Raw genomic sequence first — 15,891 nt, 5'->3', positions numbered from 1 at the left:
TCCTCTTCTTCTGTACTAATTTAAATAAATGCAATTTTGAGCTGGTAATGCTGCCACAAAACAACAAATTTTGTGACACATTCATGACAATGAATTCTGATGCTGAATCTTCTGGACTGGATTGTTAGAGATTGTTGGACTGGTCAATCAGATTAGATGGAAGAAAACTGAATGACTTGTAATTGCAGCTGTTCGTTTTTAGCCATTAAGTGTTCTTCTTCAGTTTAGAGAACAGTTTAAAACAAAAAATCAAATGCCATAACAGATTTATACAAGTTAACAATGGTCTGTTAGCACAAAGCTAATATCCCTTCAGGTTTTACATGAAAGTTATTAGTGTTTATGGAAACTAAAATGACTGATTCAAAACTCTTTGGCTGATGACTGCTTTTAATCTTTTTGTATGTTTTCTAAGATTGCCCTTGTTCATCATGTGTAAGGTTCATTAGTAACGCTTCAGAAATGTAATACAGGCTTTTTTTAAAATATATTGCCAGGTATGTTCCCACACCAGGTGATATTGAAAAATACAAAGCATACAAAGGCTCTCACTCTGATCTCCATATTGTTGACCAATATATGATGGAGGTTAGTAATGATATTTAACTCTGTGCTGCATAGCACAACATAAGTTTCCGACAAATGTTGATCTGTAAGACTGTGTAGAATACTGTTTCTAATGTTGAAATTCTGTTATTGTTTGGGTCAGTAGGAGGTTTTCCTTTGTATTGCAAGTGTTGAAAAACAGATTTGTCAGTGAATTCTTGAGTTATTTCTCTTTTGATAATTGGGAGGAGCAAGATAAATTTTAAGGGTATCAAAGCAGGCTTGATGGTAAAATTTGCCTCTTCTACATTCTGCAAGTCTTGACTTGCCAAAGATTGTTTTAGGTTTATCATAATGATACTGAATCAAATTTTAAATTCTAGGGAGAGAGAGCAGTAAAACTAGAACATAGTGTCTGGAATGTGATATTGTCTCAGATTAAAATCAATTATATCCAGAATGATTCATAATTATTATTTTTCCAGATTGAATTATGCCATTCTAAAAATTAATTTCAATCATGATTTAGCTTTCAGCAATGATGTAACTTCTGCTTTAGAACTGCATGTCTCATTGAATGGTCCTTGGGTGGTTTTTTGTGAAGTGTACCATTTATTTTGGTGTACAAGTCATGAAACCGGAAAAAAAAGGGGGTTGACTTGTATGATGGATATACTTTTAAGATCTTAAAAGCAGCTCAAAATCCAGTCCGAGCTGATCCGGCATATAAGTCGACCCTAAAATGCCCGACTTTGAGATTTTCTTTTCTGTTTCAATCTTTTTATTATTATTATAATTTATAAACACATACAGTTCAAAGAGATATAAAAAAAATACATAGTAAGTAATGAATTAATACAGAGATATTAAACAATAATATTACAGAATAAAAATATATCATAAAAAAAAATTTGATCAGTTTAGGGTGTGAACTATCTCTAAAAAAAATATAATTAATAACAATATATGAAAAAAGAGAAAAAAAAATACCCCAAAATGGAAGAAAAAACAAATCTGAATTAAAAAAAAAACTTAAAAAAAAACCTACAGATATAGCTAAACCACGCCGATCACTCCGATCTCATCTTACAGCCCAATTATCATACATAATCATAGAAAGAAAACAGAGCCAGATCAACTCACCACAAATGAAAATATTGAATAAATGGTCGCCAGGTTAACTCAAACTTAGAAGGGGATTCATAGACAGAGTTTCTAATTTTCTCTAAATTTAAACATAGTATGGTTTGGGTAAACCATTGGAAAACAGTGGGAGGATTTACCTCTTTCCAATTTAATAGTATAGATCTTCTAGCCATTAGTGTAAGAAAAGCAATCATACGATCCGCAGGAAGAGATAAATAAGTCAAATCTATCATAGGTAATCCAAAAATTGCAGTAATAGGATGTGGTTGTAAATCAATATTCAAAACAGTAGATATAATGGAAAAAATTTCCTTCCAATAATTCTGTAAAGAGGGACAGGACCAAAACATATGTGTAAGGGAAGCTATTTCCAATTGACATTTATCACATATAGGATCGATATGAGAATAAAAGCGATGGAGTTTATCTTTAGACATATGAGCTCTATGAACAACTTTAAACTGTATTAGTGAATGTTTTGCACATAGAGAAGAAGAGTTTACCAGTCGCAGAATTTTATTCCAATTTTCATTAGAAATATGAAGGTTGAGTTCTCTTTCCCAATCATTTTTAAACTTTTCAAAAGTCCCAGAATTTATTTTTGTAATTATATTATATAATTTAGATATCACACCTTTTGGAGGGAATTTTGAATATAGTATATCCTCTAAAACAGTCGTAGTCTCCCGATTGGGAAAAGAGGGTAAAGTTGAAACTAAGAAACTCCTAATCTGCAAATATCGAAAGAAATGAGATCAAGGTAAATCATATTTCATGGATAATTGTTCAAATGACATGAAAGAGTTATCCAAGAATAAATCCGAAAAGCATGTTATACCTTTAACTTTCCAGAGTAAATAAGCTTGATCAATTAGAGAGGGATGAAAAAGGAAATTTAGTACAATAGGAGTTTCCAAGATAAAATGACTTAGGCCAAAAAATCTCTGGAATTGAAACCATATACGTAGTGTATGTTTAGCCATTGGATTATCAATTTGTTTATATAATTTAGTAAGAGTAAAAGGGAGAGCAGCTCCCAAAATAGAACTAATTGAAAAATTTTGTATCAGTTTAATTTCTAAATTTACCCAATGGGGATTTAGAGATAATTCTGAATAATTCAACCAATACCTTAAGTAACTAATATTAATTGCCCAGTAATAAATTCTAAAGTTGGGTAATGCCAACCCTCCCTCTAGTTTAGATTTCTGTAAATATTTTTTCCCCAATCTAGGATTCTTGTTTTGCCAGATATACGAGGACAATTTAGAATCGACCTTATCAAAAAAAGATTTAGGAACAAAAATAGGTATAGCTTGGAATATATATAAAAATTTAGGTAAGATCATCATCTTAATAGCATTAATTCGGCCTATCATGGAGAGGGATAATGGTGACCAATTGGTAAGTAAACTGTCGATCAGGTCCAATAGAGGGAAAAAATTAGTCCTAAACAAATCTTTATGTTTTTTAGTAATCTTAATCCCTAAATTTATAAAATGGTCTCTAGCTATTTTAAACTTTGAGATTTTCATTGAGATTTTTATTGAAAACAACAACACATTTTAGAACTCTTCAAAATCACTCTCCCTGTCATCGTTTTAAGCAAAGGTGACAGTGAGCGCATCCATACTCACTGTTTAAACAGTCATCATATGGTTTTGACACCTTTCCATTCCACTGTTCCATTGCCTATCATGTCAAAATTCGTCCATGTTTCCAATATTTGCCAATGCAAGCTCGTGTTTCTGCCAGTTAAGTAAAATAAACTGGTGAAAACTCACAACTTTATGATCAAGAGCTTTTGGTAGTGTCTGTGCAATTTTAATTTTTTTTTGGTGTATTAGCAGATTGCACCAGCCTCCTGTAGTCTCAAAATCTTTATTGAGGTCTGGGTGCGACTTTGCCCACTCCAGTGCAAATGTTCTTATTTAATTTTGGGTGACTATGTAGCAATTCACGTACCCATTCTGCAGTGTGATTTTCCAACTCTGGCCAATGAGTGATTCTGTTTCTCAAAGAACATTACCTAAATTTTCTTGCAACAGCGCAGTTGTTGGTTTTCTTGGCCATTTCTATTACTTTCAACTTAAAGCTTGCTTAATATTTTTGTCATGAGCTGTGTTGTGTCAATGGACCCTCCATGATAGCAAAACAATCCCAGCCAGCCAATGCCCGGCAGATAAATCTGTGTGATCTATGGGGGCTGACATCAGGCATCGCAATCTTTGGAGGTCGACTTATACACTGGATATACCATAAACCCTTAAAATGACTTGTATGCCAATCGACGTACACCGGAATATACGGTATTTATAGCTGGGCCTTTTCAGTACAGCCATATTTGAATACTACCACTCTGTGCAGATCCAAGTTTATGCTGAGAGCTCATTTCAGTTAGATTCCACTATTTAGCCCTTGTGCTCTTAAGTTATAGTATCAGACATCAACACCTGTCTGCAATCTTCTGCTCATACTCCACTCCCCTACGCCTGCTTGGCCACTACTTCCCAAACCCTGAATTACTTCTCAATTCTTGAGATCCTGACAACCTATTGTAAGTCTTGTGTGTCTCTGGTCCAAGCCCTAGTACAGGGCTGAGCTTCAACTCCCTATTCATGACCATTGGCCATTCTTTCCCTCTCCCCCTGGACATATCACAACCTCGCTCTCACTGGAGATTTCCCTCTGCGTGTTCTGCAGTGGTGTAATATGGAAAAGAAAGAGTACAAGACTGGTCTGTCATTGTTAAAACTTGGGGGTTGGACACTAAGACTTCACAACCAAATGGTTCTTAGCATGACATGCACTAACTATTTAGCACACCTCCCACAGCATTTAATGGATCCTGAGGCAACTATTTCAGCTGATCATGGTCTCGGTCCAGGATGTATTGTGAGAAAGGTACAACCAGGCTTTAATCGAGAGGAAATGAGATATAGTTCAACATGCAGATGTTGAAGTTCTGGAAGTTCTTAATTTTCTTGTATCAGCAGCTGTTTATGTCTGACTGATGATTAATTTGAAAGGAACAGATTTAATTAATATAGGTCTCAAAGACTTTAGGGAATCATGCAATGAAGTGTTGTATTCGGTCTAGGTGGACCATTACAGCTAAGACGAGGGTATTTTAATAAAAAAAATTCAATGACGTTTAGCTGCAATGACATCAGCCTTTTGTTGAACGTGGTAGGAGCTGCAGCAATAGCAAGGACATTGGATTAATGCAGGAAAGCAACTCTAAGTTAAAATATCAAGGAGGAGCAGAAATTCTTTTCTTGTGAGCTTGGGTTCTAATTCAAATAGTGTTGATCAAAATGCAGTGCATATGAAACTTAAACCTGTTGAGTGAGATTACCTGCTCTTGGGAGTAATTTGTGCCTCTGCTGTTAAAGAGAAGGATGCTCTCCTCCAGTCTGATGAGACGTAGGTTTTAAGGACTCCCTCCCATGTGGGTGGCCTGCTGCCATTTTCTCACCATCGTCATTGGAGTGGAAGAAATGAATGGCAAGGCATAAGATCTTTGTGCATCCTGTTTATGAAGTTCTGACGTGTGTGTGCATGAGTAGGCGCCCGAGTTTGTGCACGCCTGTGTTTTGGGGGCTGAACAAGTAAAATGTCAGTGGTAGGAAAAGAGAGGGTTGCAGTAGATATTGGATAGGGGTTTATGTGTGATTTATAAAAAAAAAATTATGGTATGATGAACGTGTCCATCTGTTTAAGTGTGAGTTCATATATTTGTCAGACTGAACATGTCTATGGGAACTTCGTTATAATCTTGATATGCCTTGTATGATGTAAGGTTTCTTTTAGGATGGTTCCATGCTACAAGGTGTCTCTTCTGGCAGCAACTTTACAAGCCACCTCCTGCTTGGTTTTACTTATGGCTCAAAGGGTGGGGAAATAGGCCTCTTGCCCTTTTGGTGAACGAGTGGTCTGATTTGGCTTGTTTCCTTGCTTATGAAGATTTCTTCCCGAGCATATGGGAGCTCTGTGGCTCTTGCTGGCAGCTGCTCTTCCTCTCCCCTCTACTCAGCCCATGCTAAATAATGGGAGGGAAAGCTTTAGATATGGACCAAGTGGAAGCAAATGGGACTAATGTTTGGAGCCCAGCTTGATTGACATGGATGAGCCTGTTCTGTGTAGTTTGTTTGTGTGACTTAAATCAGCAGAAACACAGCTCATTCTGCCTTCTGAAAGTTTCACTTCAGTGTGTGATATGAGAAGGGCAGGGCTGTCAGTGGTTGTTGTGAGGTTGGGGTGTGGAAGCAGTTAAATGTGTTGCTGCTGGACGTTGAGTCAGTTCCATTGGGGAATGGCCCAGTTTTTGTTACACTGTATATTTCATTCTGTATATCAATTGTCTTTGCCTTTTCAAAGTAGAGATTGGCCAAATGAGAGACTTGCTTAGTGGGGTCCTGATTGGGCATTAGGAATGCTGTCCATGCCTACATTTTAATGCACCCAAAATAAGAGTTATTCAAATTCAAGACTACAGTGTTTTATTATCAGTCAGCAATGATTTCAGTGAAGTACAACAGAAGCTTAAAGGGTTCCTGTTTGATGAGGTGAGGGTAGGGAATGGGGTCATTGGAGCATAAATACCAATATAAACAATGTTGCTTTTTTTTCCTGAGCTATAGATCTTGTGATTTCCCTGCCAAGTAAGCAGCTTATTGCCAGAGCTATCACCATTAGGGAAATTTGTGATCAACAAGAATGAGATTCATTGCAAATGGATTTGAAGTAATAGAGTTGCTTGATAGTAGAACAAAATTAATCTTAATAGTTTTCACCTTAAAGCCAAGTGAGAGAGCTTTATTCAATGAGAGTGAGATTGATTGAATCTGCTGGCTCCCAGCCAATGTTAGCTTCACTGTGTACATCCTTTATAAAATGGTGCATATAATGCTGCGGCACAATTTTTTTTGCCTTCTACTTTCTCATGGTTATACTAGCTCATGTAGAGTACTGTTCTGATTCTGTCAGCTCGTGGTTCCTCAGAAGAGTACGAGTTCCCTGTGCATGGGCCCAGACAAAAAGATCGTTGCTAGAACGTGACCAGACTAATTTTCTTTGGTAGCTTCCATATTTGCATCACTTCCGGACAAGTGTTAGAGTTAGACACACATCATGGTAACAGGCCCTTCCTGTTAGATGGCCCTTCATGAGCCCATGAGACCGTGCTGCCCCAATTAAACCCAATTGACCTACACCCCCCAGTTTGTGTTGAACGGTGGGAGGAAACCAGAGCACCCAGTGGAAATCCATGCAGACACAGGGAGAACATACAAACTCCTTACAGACCACGACAGATGTGTTGCCTTGCACAATCCTATCTCTCAACATGTAATCTTGACACTCCTTTCACAGTCCTCTCCCACTTCTCTGCTTCATATGACCCGTGAGAGTTCAATAACCTCCACAGATGTTGCCCTGCTTATATCTAGTGTTTTCCCCTTTGTATTCTGCTCTTCTAGCTCTAGGACTGCACAGTGGTGCAGCTAATAGAGCCAGCTCTTCCCATCTCCTCCTTCTCTCTGAATGGAGCTTGCACATTTTCCCTGTGACCACACGCATTTCTCCTGAGTGCTCCAATTTCTTCCCCCCATTTCTAAAAATGGGGTGAGAGGTTAATTGGCTTTTGTAATTTGCCCCAAATGTGCAAGTTAATGGTAGGATCTTGCAGGAGTTGATGTGAATGTGTGGGATTATAAAATGGAATTCACATCCATGGTTGATTGAGTGTGGAGTTGTTGGTCCAAAGGGCTTGTTTCTATGATGTCTGATCTATTCCATAACTCTTGGGCTAATCTTGTCTGAGCCTATGTCCAGATACAGAAGTAATTGGATGGACATCCAGAGTGGAGATATGGATTAGTCTTTCATCATACATTTGATTGCGGCACCAAATGTAGTGACCTTCTGCGATACTGAATGCCCAGATGACACTGTGCAGATCCAGATGCCCCAGTTCCATTCTGACCTTGGATTTTCCTTTGGTTGTTCCCACAACCCAAAGAGGAGCAGGTAAGTTAATTATCCCCAGCAGAGGCGGATGGCAGGACAACAGGTAGGTGAAAGAAATGAGAGGTGATCCAGATTGCTGGGAATGGACAGTGAGCCAAGATGGAATTTAATGGGCTAAAAACCTTCCTCTTCTGTCATTACAAAAAAAACACTGCTCAGAGAGGAACTGATAAATGTATGTTTCTAGATAAATCTATATGTATGATGTACTCTAGTTAATGATGATGATTTCAATTATATTTGTTTTTTTAAAAAAAAAGATCTACTCTTACATTAAGTGCTTCATCAGTCATATTATGGACATAATTATTCCTCTACAGATGTGTAACATTCCTTACTTGAGCCAGAGACTGGATCTTATCCTTGCCTTAAGAGAACTCCCAGAAACCATTGATGACCTTCTTCCAGTAAGTCCAAATATTTAATGGTAATGTCAATGGCCATGTAATTAACTGATTGGTAATCTCTGTGGACTTGTACTGTATTAAAATTCACATGCAAGCTTCAAATGTGAGGACAGGAACTGAAATGTTGTGGGACAAAAATCAGGTGATGCAGAAGCACAGGGCTGGGAATTGGAAGCGTCTTTGCTGGATACTCTTACCTTCCTTGCATATTTGGATCCAATTTAGAATGGTTGGGTTGCTCTCATAAATCCATCAGACACCTATCCATTATATCCTGCAAGATATACTTGTGTGAAGCAGGCTTCCTTGCTGCACATGAGCCAGTATGATTTCAGATTTATTGTTACCGTGACATCACATATGACAGATTCCTTTTTCCTCTGGGCACAGCAGAATTACCACTAATTGGAAGTGCAAAAAATAACTGTACACAGTGTAAATATATAAAATAATTTAAACAGATAATAAATGCAAACAAATTGTGCAATACAGAGAAAACAAAAGAAAATCCATAAAATGCACAAGTAAGAGTCTTCAACTGAGTCTCTGAGTTTGACGTTGAGGAGTCTGATGATGGAGGGATAGCAGCTGTTCCTGAACCTGGTGAATTGAGTCTTGTGGTACCTATACTATATCTCTTTCCTGACTGCAGCAGCGAGAACAGAGAATGTGCTGGCTGGTGTGGATCCTTGATGATTGCTGCTATTCTCCGATGGTTCCCTGTAGATGTTCTCAATAGTGGGGAGAGTTTTGCCTGTGATGTCGTGGGCTGTGTCCATTATCTTATGCAGGGCTTTATGCTCACATCTGAAGAAATTTTCCAGAGTTTCCAATGTCATACAAAACCTCCACCAACTCCTGAGGAAGTAGAGGCACTGACATCTTTCTTCACGAGGCCATTGGTGCGTTGGGTCCAGGAAAGATCTTCCAAGATAATGACTTCCAAGAACCTAAATTTGCTCACCCTCTCCACCTCTGATCCCCCAATGATTCACGAATCAATTTCTTAGTTTTGATGACATTGAGTGCAAGGTTGTTGTTGGTGCCCCATTCAGCCAAGTTTTCAATCTCCATACTGTATACTGACTCATCCCCTTCCTTTATACAACTCACTACCATGGTATTGTTGGCAAATTTGTAGATAGTGTTGTTGTCATACTGAGCCATACAATTGTAGGTGAGCAGGGGGCTCCACTGTCATTGAATACCAAAGAGAGCAATTGTCATTTGAATGAACATCCCACAGTGCAGGGATAGGGAGCCTTTCAAAATCCAGATTCATCATTCACACCAGCCTGTACCCATCTCCATGGTACTGTCTTTTGTGGCACAGCAGCCACTTGCATTCATTTCAAATACTTCAACTGTCTTGCTTAGATGAAGCAGGTTACTGTGTAATTGAAACAGGTAAATATCAGACCTCCACTGGTGTAATAGTCTCATTAGAATTTCTCATTATGTCGAAGTCCAAGTGGGAACAACAAATAAATGGGAAGGATTTTCCCATCAGTGGTCAATGAGCATCATTAAACTGGCTTAGTTTCTCAAACCTTAACATTACAGTTTGTTGTAAGGACAGAGTCGTCAGCATGGTGTCCTATACAGTGGAAATTGGATCCATATATAAAGGGCACACATTAGAGTTCCTCTAAATCTTATCAGATTGAGGAATATTTACGGGATGGAGAATCTATGCCGAATTGCAGCATAGTCATACCTAGATTTGATTCCGACCTCAGCTGCTGTCTCCGTGGAGTTTGCTCGAGCTCCTCTGGACTTTGCGGGTTTCTTTTGGGCTCTTCAGATTATCGAACATCCCTTCGATGTGCAAGTAGGCTAATTGGCTACAAAGGAGAGTTGATGGGCATGCGTGGGTTAATAAATTGCAGGGGTTCAGGGAATTAAAGGTGTGGGGTTGTCCTAAAGACAAAGTCAAATTGGATCCCAAAAATTAAGAATAATGGGATTAAATAAAGGTTAAGGGTAAAGCCTTTTCTCTTTAATTTTTTTAAAAATTTGTCTCCAATGTGAATTCTTACTTCCTCAGATTTTAAAAGTGTATTCCATTCCTAAGGATTTGTATTGCAGAAATGGTTTATTTAAAAAAAAATCACTTCACATTTGAATGGACAGAGTTTAACTTTTATTAGGTATCTTCTGATTAAAAATCACAGCTTCATACCACTTTACATTTTTTTAATCCTAAATTTCTCAGCAAGGCCCCCGAGCATCGAAGTTTGGCGGGCATCATGGAAATTGGGCCATCGCTTTCTGATCTCAACACTTAAATTGGACAGCACCAGCTCGCTCAGTTATTTTTTAAAATAACGGCGAATGCTGTTAGACACTTCATTATTATGCAAAATCTAGGGCAGTGTAAACAATATTTACTATAAAACTATACAAGGTCAAATCATTTAGTATAGACTTAAAAAGAATGTGTGTAGAATAGCTTGAAATCACATATGAATCAAATAAAATGGATTGCTTAATTTAAAAGCATACTCAGTTTACTAAGAAGGAAAAAAATCTTGAATAAATCATTTAAAATTAGGTCAGCATTTCCACAGCTGATTGAACCCATCATATGAAATTGTATATCAGCAAAAACTTCTGATTTACAGTTTGACTTAGATGTTCCACTGTGATTTTGTTTTGTATGCTTACAGTAACTGAGATATTTGCCTAAATTTAGAGAACCTCTCTCTGGCATTCCACCTGCACTAATGGCAGGGAGATCTTGGGAAAAGGTAGTTTAGAGGAGTAGCTGCAACAATATCAGAAAATGTTTTCTGGCTGCAAGGAATTGCAAGTGTTGCCCATGTCTTCATAGAACTAACTCATGGATAGAAGTGCTGCCTGGAGGTACTGCACAGAAAATTTTCCTTCAGCCTAGTTTTACATAGTCTTGCAATAAGTGCACGGTGACAGCAGTGTGTCACTGTGCATTTCCTGCACCATTGATTGCATAATATGCGCTGCAGTAGTTTACCAGTGCATCACCCCACGGTGCATCACCCCTCGGTGCATCACCCCTCGGTGCATCACCCCTCGGTGCATCACCCCTCGGTGCATCACCCCTCAGTGCATCACCCCACGGTGCATCACCCCACGGTGCATCACCCCACGGTGCATCACCCCACGGTGCATCACCCCACGGTGCATCACCCCACGGTGCATCACCCCACGGTGCATCACCCCACAGTGGTGCAGCTAGCAGAACTGCTTCCTCACAGCTCCATTCACCATCCTGATCTCTGGTGCTGTTTGTGCGGAGGTTGCATGTGCTCTCTGTGACCACGTGGATCCTCTCCCGTTACCTCTCGTGCCAAAGGTTAATCTGGGTTCAGGGGGACAGGGAGTTGGAGGAGCTTGGTAGGTTAATTCATGTTGATAAATTGCTCCTGGTATGTATGCGAGTGGTCGAATCTGAAAGGTGTTGATAGAAATATGGGAAGAATTTTTAAAAAAAAGTGGGATCAGATTTGGATTAGTGCAAATGGGGCTTGAAGATTGGCATGGAGTTGGTGAGTCAAGGGACTTGTTTCTATGTGGTACAGTCTAGAACTCTACCCTCAAACTTCCAACATTCACAGTAAGATACTAAGCAAGTATTTTGGAAGGATAGGGTAAGGTTCTGGGAACATCATTATTCCAAAATTAATCACTGAGACATGCACCATCCTGAGCCAAACACTCATTTTATTGAGCTTTCCTATGCCTGATGCGGATATATGAGAACTATTTTTGCTGGCCACCCATGCACCCCAATTCCAGGAGTCGTGCATTAATCGCAATGAAGATGGTTGGGGTACTTTGACCCTCCCAAATATATCTGTAATTTTTATTAACTATCATATTTTGTATTTGTGATCTCTTTTTAATTTAAGGAAAGCATATGAAATATGCTCGGCTGTAGCAAGAATGATTTCAGTGCACATGTACAGTATATTATACAATGTATGTGATCATATTCTCATTATCATTTATTGTATCATGTTGACCCTTGAGATGTGGTAAGACTGGGGATGGTGCCCCAGATATTAAAGACTTTGTGATGAGAATTTATTCCCTCTGATGTCCAGAAAAAAAAAAGTTTTGAATAATCAATAAGAATCTTAAAAAAAAATGCAAGGGAACATTTATTAAAAAAAATCATTTAAACTAGATAAATAATTAAGAAGGTTAAAATGCAGTAAAATATAAAAAATAAATGATCTTGTGTTTTCTATGGAGGCACCCACTCAGATGCTGGGAATTCCAGCTCTGTGCTTGTCTAACAGTCTTGGACCACGGGGGCAAATTTCCAGTGTTATGCTGTTGAATCCCCGCTCTATTAAGTTTAGTTGCTTGAAGCCATGCGAAGCCCAATGATAGAATGGGAGGATCAATGTGCTATCACTCAGTTCATCTCAGATTTGCAGCATGGCTATTTGTACTGGGAACAGTCATTTTGGCTTAGTATTTCTTCAGTTATTGCAGCGTCAGAATTCTGGTACTCTCTACTTCAAAATGCAGGAAGCATTTCCACCAAATAAAATATAGTGATTAAACCTGCCAGCCTAAGATTCTGTGAACTGTAATACCAAATCAAAATGCACATAAATTCAAATTTTAAATGTTCAAGATGGTGACCCGTCACTGGCTAGTTGAGGTCATCTAGGGACAGATAAGCATGTTGGCCTTATCAGGGACATCGTACCAACAGATTTGGATGGATGCTGATAAATTTAGCCATCTGAGGAATGGTCAATTTCCTGGTATATTCTGCTTTGGGAAATTTATGAAGCTGACAGCAGCCTTGTGACATGCATAATCTATTTCTAAATTCCATTTTATCAATATCAGAACTCTTGATGTAAAACAAACCTCATCTAGAAGTGAACTGCAGTTTAGTCACTGTGGGCAAATAGTTTATCTGAAATTAACAGGAAAACTACACATTACTAACTGTAAATGAAAGACTTTTCCTAGATTTCTCACTTATGGAGTTTTCCCAGTGCCTAGTAACAACCTGAGACTCAGCAGGGATAAGATGAAGAAAATGATTGTAGACTTTAGGAGGACCAGGAATCACCACCCTCTGCTACACATCAGCAACTCTGTAGTAGAGAGAATGGAGAGCACCAGGTTCCTTGAAGTTCACTTTACTAGTGACCTATCATGGACACGCAACTTGATGGGAAGGTGCAACAATAACTGTACTTTCTGAGAAGACTTAAGTGGGCAAGGCTACTAGCCACCATTATGTCAACCTTCTACAGGAGCTCTATTGAGGTCACAGTGTGGTACAGTTTCTGCAGAGAAATGGATTGGCGGTCAATCCACAGGACCATAAGAGTGGCAGAGAGAATCAATGGAGTCTCCCCCTTCCCCCCCACCCCACCCTCATATTGATGTAATCTACTAGAATCATTGTATGAAGAGGGCACACAGAATCATCGAGGACCCCTTTCATCCTGCACGCAGCATCTTTCAGCTGCACGCATCGTGAAAGGAGCACCAGAGCCAGGAGCACCAGGTGGAGAAACAGCTTCTTCCCACAGGCAGAGAGAATTCTGAATGACCAAAGGAACTGTTCATAGTAACCATCTGAGACTCGTAATTCATGGAACAAACATATATCTATTTATTTATTTGTGTCAATGAATATTTGACCTGCATATGTATTGTTTGTCTTTATGGGTGTCATCTAGTTGTTTGTCTGTCTGCTTTGGACAAAAGACCAGAAAAAGCTGTTTTATCAGGTTGAACATGTACAATCGCATGACAATAAACTTGACTTGATTTTATCTCCAAACAGCAATTTGGTATGGACTCCTGTATTCAATTGTGCTGTTTAAAATCAGATCACAGTGATCAAGAAGCTTGGTGAATAAATACAACGTTTAGATTATGAGCAATATTTAGGACAATTTGTGGTTTTTTGGAAAGCTATGTGCTGGAGGATGTGAATGGGTTCTGTGATGTCTTTCATCCTGGTGACATTAAGCAACAGCCTGTGGTATTTAAATGTCTCATTTGTGTCATTTCCATAGACCTTACTCTCCTGTTGGAACATTACTCAATTAGACAGTAGAAGGAGTTCAAAGTTCAGTCTGATGAAGAACCATTTATTCCCTTCATCTATTCAAGAGACCTCAAAAGAATCCAATAAACCAGTTCTCTGCTCTGTGTATTTAATGGATTCTTCAGGATTGATTAAATTAGGTTGAAGATATCAATCATTGCTGGCGGATTTATTTACTTTTTAATAATCACCAGAATTTAATACAATTTTATGGGCCTTAAGAGTGCAAATTAGAACATGTGTTATATTTACAAAGTTCAAGTTTGACTTCTCTCCAGTCTGCTACACAGGTGGCTAGAAGATTCAGTTCATGCAAATTGAGTTCAGGCAATATATTTCTGGTTGTGATGGAACATGGCACTTGAAATTCTTGTGCTCATATTGCATCAGTGTTTTCAAGGTTGCAGTGGCTTATGGGCGAAAAGTGCATCCTACCATTCTTTGGCAACAGAGTGACCTTTATCCTACATTTTCCATACACTTTTAAGGGTTGATTTGCTGAAGAGCGATCCCATTATAATCTGCAATGGGATTAACACTTGTCTTTCTGTTCTTGTTTTATATAACGTAATGGAATGTACCTTCACATTAGTTAATTTCTCTCAAGTTTTATGGGGTTGATGCCATTATCCACTTAAAATCTTTGATCTTTTACCCTTGGGCAGATCATTGAATTTTTTGTTAAATTTCTGCTTTACTTTACAGTCTGTTTTAGAAAAAACAAATCCGTTTAGGTAGTTTGAAGATGTGACATGGTGGAATAAAATCAATAACTTTAAAGTTACCAAAAGCAGTGAAGAACTGTAAGCTTAAAACCTCAAGAAAATGGGTTAGTTTGGGTCGTGTTAAGTTTCCAATCTTCCCAATTGTAAGTTCAAAGGAAGTGATGCATGAAGCAGGCAGCTATGCTACCCCCAGGAGACTGATTCACCATTTTAAAAACTCAGTGTGTTTGTCATTCTTTGTTTCCACCTGATTTTAAGGTTTGACACTGGCTAGCTGGGACTCCACTTGGAAATTCAGCAGCTGAAGGAGAGTTTCAGGGAGAAAATAAGGGCCTTCACAGTATTACTTCCCCAGACTTACTCTTTTGGGTTGTAGCAGGTTCCTCCATGCCATACAGCAAGAGCCCTGGGTTCAGTGGTCTCGTTGAATGGAAAAGAAGTAATCTGACACAGTGCTACTGTTACAGGTGAAACACTCTTCTAACCAGGCCTGCGATCTGTTGTGGAGTCATCCTGGCTTGACTCTGGATATTTGGTTAGCGCTCTTTCTTCAGGAAAAAAAATCAGGACTGTTGCAAAGTGAGATCATTACAGTGTGCAGAGAAATCTGGAGTTTCAGTTTTTAATGACTAAAACTCCACCTGTCTGCTAAAGTCTGGCCCTGAAATTTTCAACACCACAAAGTCTACCAATTTCTCATCAATGCTATAAGTCATTGTCCAAGCATTTCCTAGTGAATGGTGAAAACGATGTCAGCTGTTCACTCATTCTCATTGAATAGGCTTTTGTACTGTGTGATGTTAGGGTGGCTCAGCAAGACTTTGTTAAATTTGCTTCTCATTTTATAAACAATAGGTGCTGGAAAAGGCTAATTGGCCCTTTGTGTCAGCACCGCCATTTATCGGATCATGGCTGATCTTTCCTTTTCAATAACCAATCCCAACCTTATTTCCATCACCCCTAACTC

The 15,891-nt window shown here is 38.7% G+C and overlaps 1 protein-coding gene across 2 annotated transcripts in view; it reads left to right on the top strand.

The window, feature by feature from the left end:
- The window catches only part of LOC138735934 (uncharacterized), a 129,085-nt gene that overhangs the window by 79,296 nt on the left and 33,898 nt on the right, over positions 1-15,891 (top strand). For both annotated transcript variants that reach the window (XR_011340020.1, XM_069884609.1), the window contains exons 10-11: positions 498-588; positions 8,043-8,129. Coding sequence is in view for 1 of the 2 variants with exons in the window: in XM_069884609.1 (XP_069740710.1) it covers positions 498-588; positions 8,043-8,129 (178 nt within the window). In the remaining variant the exon portion in view is untranslated. The remainder of the gene's footprint in view (positions 1-497; positions 589-8,042; positions 8,130-15,891) is intronic.

This window comes from Narcine bancroftii, chromosome 6 (assembly GCF_036971445.1).
Source record: "Narcine bancroftii isolate sNarBan1 chromosome 6, sNarBan1.hap1, whole genome shotgun sequence".
Classification (NCBI taxonomy): domain Eukaryota; kingdom Metazoa; phylum Chordata; class Chondrichthyes; order Torpediniformes; family Narcinidae; genus Narcine; species Narcine bancroftii.
Note: the sequence above shows the minus strand (reverse complement) of the source record. Positions and strands in the feature narration are given on the sequence as shown.